The following is a 4,280-nucleotide window of genomic DNA, read 5'->3' on the forward strand; positions in this document are numbered from 1 at the left end:
TTTTTTTAGAAATTCAACATCAGTCCCTATTTTTCAAAAAAAAGTTCTAAAAGTATTTGAGATTTTTAAAAAATCATTTTTAAAAAAGTGCCAAATCCAGAAAACATTCTTGTTTCAGTGAAAATGTTCACGAATTCAAATAATGTTCATATTTATCAAACACATTTTCTAAATTCATTCTCAATGTTCAAAACTTATTTCCATTTTCAAAATATTTACAAACTAAAAAAATTCGTGTTTTTATAAAAGGATCATGTTTTTACAACTTCTCTGAATTTCAAAAAAATTTGTTGTTTCAAATTTTGTTCATGTTTTTCAAAAAATATATGGAATTTTGAAAAACTATTTCGTAATTTTGAAGTTATTAACATTTCCAAGAATATTCTGCAAGTCATAGTTTTTTTAAAGTTCAAAAAAGTTGAAAAATCTTTCAACCCTAATGCTGCAGTATGTTGTTAAGTATTCACGCTGGCCATTGGTTAGTAGGATACATTTGTTCGAGTGGTTAGCTGCACTCAAACAGGAAAAGGCAAAAATAATTGCTTTGCCACTCAGGCTATATTGGCCTCATCCGCAGTCCCTACTAGGCCAGCTCCGCATTCAGCCCATCAATCCTCACCGAGCTAGGCAAAAATATTTTGCAGCCGTAAGGAATCGAACTTGCAACGTCTCGTCCAATACCTCGAGGATGAACCCAGCTAGGTCTCCTTTGTTACATAAAAACGGTTGGTCCTTCTATTAATTATACGTAAAGATTTTGTTCCGCCCATTTCGCACGTAGTTCATTACTTCTTTTTGTTTGTCCCCCGCTGGGCCAAATTGGGTCTACCACATATTTCCTTTTTGTCGGACAGATGAGTAACAAAAAATTTAGTCCGCTAGATGATTGAACTATGGACCTTCCCTATTGTGCCGATCGACAAAACCAACTTAGTTAGCTTGCAACTATGATAGGAACAATCCCACCTTGAAACTTTATACCAAATCACACCAGTTTTTATATGCCCCTAGGTTGTCTGGAAATAAAGAGGTTGTTTGAGAATAAGAAAGTTGTCTCAAGAATCATTAGCAGAACAAGGGACTCCATAAATTATTGCCGGTGGTAGCTTACACATGCCAATAAAAGGGAGTATATGTTGGTTGGCTATAATTGAAAAAAATTGTGGGCACCGGCAATAAAAAGGGAATATGCCAGTTTGTTTCTAAATTAAAAAATATGGGCATGTGAGCGCTAAAATAATCAAAATAAAGCCTGATAAAGAAGAGAAATTCATACATAGTTATGCGTTTATTATGCTAATGAAACAGAACTTATGCGCTGCAATTAGTAACCCATCTGATTACGCCATCATAGAAGAGAGTGGTGGAAGCAACCATAGTCGTCACGCCACCAAAGGAGGAGGTGGCCACAACCCCAAGACGGAGGTAGACCCCGAAGGAGAAAAAAAATGTATGAGTTGGATGGTTGCCGCCACACCGACCAACCCCACGAGTATCAAGATCTCACCGGCAAAACATGACGAGAGAGAAGACCGCATCTCCTCGCTCCGTCGCTGAGACAGTTTTCGATTGACACATCAATTATCACTCCCGTTGTTTCTCATAAAAAAAACATATCCCCCGTTGCAACGCAAGGGCATATGTGCTAGTATAAAATAAAATGCTACACATAAATACGAGTGCAAACAATCTAGTTGGTTATCCGTCAAAGTTAAGAGAGGTGTAACAGTAATCAAGTTTTGCTCTCACAGCATTGAAAATTTGAATAACAATGAAATATAATACTAAATTATTTGTAATTACAACCTTGGTTGTGACAATATATATATATCGTCGAATATATTACTCCCTCCGTATCAAAATAAGTGACTCAACCTTGTACAAACTTTGAATTTCTTCAAATTAAAATTAAATAAGATACACATACTTACTGTACCGTACACTCCTTCGATTTCTTAATCTTTGATTTGGATTTAATTTAAACTGAAATTAGACAAGAATTATGGAAGAAGGGAGGGAACACTTGTAGCAGGCAGGTGACATATACATAGCATCATATATACGACGACGGAGAGGGGTTGCCCCGGCCGGCCGTAGGTAGAGGCTAGAGGCTAGAGTTGGTCGCCGGCGGTGAGGGCTTGGACCTCGAGGCGGAACTTGTCCATGGCGTCCTTGGGCAGGCAGACAGGCACCACGGTGGCCTCCTCCCCCTTGCCGTTGGTGGAGCGGAGGAAATAGGTGCTCAAGCCGGGGATCGGCCCTTCGCCTGTCTTGACCGGGCCGGCGTACACAGCCTCCCCCCACCCCACGTCGACGCTCTTGAACCCGGCGTGACTCACGTCTGACAGAATGCATGTCCGTGACACGGCGAACAGCGGCCGCCCCGTGGCTACCATCAGGTCCGCCAACGACAGCAGGTGCTCGTACGTCACCGCCGACTTGGCCTTCTTTACGAGCTCCACGGCGTGCCCGAGGCCTTCGCTGCAGAGTTCCCCGGCGGTGGTCGCCGCGGCGGAGTAGGCAAACGCGTTCCCGTAGAAGCCTGCCGGCAGAGGGGTGCCGGGGCGGCCACGGACGTTGACGATGAGGGACAGGCGCACCTCGTCGTCCGCTGCGTAGCCAAGCGCGGCCGTGCGGCTTTGCCAGACGCAGGCGGCCACGAGCTCGAAGCGAGAGCAGGTCAGCGGTGCCACCCGCTGCCGCAGCGCCGCGATCTCTCGTGGCCCGAACAAGAAGGGGACGCACACCTTGTCGCCCGGGGGCGTCGTGAGCATCCGGTCCGGCTCCGGCCCGCCCGCGGGTTCTTGGAACTCGAGGTGCGGGTAGGACGACGGCTGCTGGGGCTGCCGCGCCATGAGCATCTCCCTGCCCCACACCGGTGGCACCGACGGCGCGTCGGCGCCGCGCGCCAGCTCGGCGATGGCCCTGACGAACTGCACGCAGCCCGGCGCGTCCACCATGCAGTGGCACACACGGTGCCCAAATATGAAGCCTCCGCACTTGAGCCGCGTCACCTGCAGTACGTACGTAAAGGGGGTTTAGATCACATGCACCTGGTACCTGAGAGCTTCTGACGCGACGTGGCTTAGCTAGCTTGGTACCTGGACATAGAAGAGGGGGCGGTCGACGACCGGCTCGGCCCCGCCGTCCTCGGTGCCGGCCGTGTCCTCCAAGACGAACTGCTCGTAGCAGGGGAATGGGGGGTACCCAATGTCGCCGAAGTCGTCCGCAGTAAGGTCAGCGTCAGCCTCGACGAACAGGACGCCCTGCGCGTAGCACTCCACGACGAGCTTCCTCCCGGCCTCCTCGCGCAGGCGGCCGGCGAGCGGGTAGTAGGGGACCAGGGCCTTTGCTAGCGCCTCCCTGATGACCCTGGCGGGGTCCTGCCCCTCTTTGGAGACGTCACCGCGGTACAGATGGACGCCCGCGGAGTAGAAGCGCATGACCGCTGCGTCGTCGATGTCCGACAGGGGCTTCGCCTCATGCGGCGTCGGTGCCGAGGGCACCACCAGCTCCGGCGTGGCTCGCCGTACAACAAACGCCGGTAGTGGCGAAGCCATGAGCGCGGTATCAAAGCCAAGGTGGGCTGTAGAGAACTTGTATGTGTTGCAGTGATGCAGTGCCGTTGACTAGACGAGCAAAGCTGGGGCTCATTTTATAAGCTATAGCGGAAAATGTACCGTGCACGGAACCTCCCGTGCCGCCACCGGCCGTTCGGTGATGCCCTGCTGATGTTTTTTGTTTATTGAATACTACATTGGAAAATCTCAATATAGCATAAAACAAAGGGAGAATATACCGTAGCAGTTGTCCTTGCATGCGTATTTGTGTCAGCCTTCAATATAAACTACTCCCTTTCCTAAATATTTGTCTTTCTAGAGATTTCCATAATTGAGTACATACGGAGCAAAATGAGTGAATCTACACTCTAACATCTATATACATTCATATGTGGTAGTCTATTTAAAATATCTAGAAAGACAATTATTTAGAAACTGAGGGAGTAGTAGATAGCCCGCGCGTTGCTGCGAAAAATTTGTAATCTTTTGTTGAGCACATCTTTAGAGCATAACACAATTCATAAACTGGCTACCGGAAAATTCTTCCTGAGTTCATTTTATCATGCTATTTCTCCTACATTGTTTGACTACCTAGCTCTTATAAGTCAGTATTTACTCAATTTCCAGGGCTAGGTTAGTAACCTAATATATTGAAACAAGAGCTCCGTAAAAAAATTCATCAAGCAGTCATTTACAGTCAAACAATAGAAATAGGGATGC

At 47.5% G+C, this 4,280-nt stretch overlaps 1 protein-coding gene across 1 annotated transcript; it reads right to left on the bottom strand.

Annotated features, from left to right (window-relative positions):
* Positions 1-1,766: 1,766 nt before the first annotated feature.
* LOC119316564 (benzyl alcohol O-benzoyltransferase-like) lies at positions 1,767-3,611 on the bottom strand. Its single transcript, XM_037590893.1, has 2 exons — positions 3,102-3,611; positions 1,767-3,014 (listed from the first exon to the last, which is right to left on the bottom strand). The coding sequence occupies exons 1-2, from the start codon at positions 3,558-3,560 to the stop codon at positions 2,112-2,114; spliced, it is 1,362 nt and encodes a 453-aa protein (XP_037446790.1). The 5' UTR covers positions 3,561-3,611; the 3' UTR covers positions 1,767-2,111.
* Between the last annotated feature and the right edge of the window lie 669 nt (positions 3,612-4,280).

This window comes from Triticum dicoccoides, chromosome 1B (genome assembly GCF_002162155.2).
Source record: "Triticum dicoccoides isolate Atlit2015 ecotype Zavitan chromosome 1B, WEW_v2.0, whole genome shotgun sequence".
NCBI lineage: Eukaryota > Viridiplantae > Streptophyta > Magnoliopsida > Poales > Poaceae > Triticum > Triticum dicoccoides.

Excerpts from the sequence above, each read along its gene's own strand:
- LOC119316564 (XM_037590893.1), bottom strand. The coding sequence starts at position 3,560 with ATGGCTTCGCCACTACCGGCGTTTGTTGTACGGCGAGCCACGCCGGAG. Across the intron at positions 3,015-3,101 it reads GCCCCCTCTTCTATGTCCAG|GTGACGCGGCTCAAGTGCGG; the intron begins GTACCAAGCTAG and ends TACGTACTGCAG.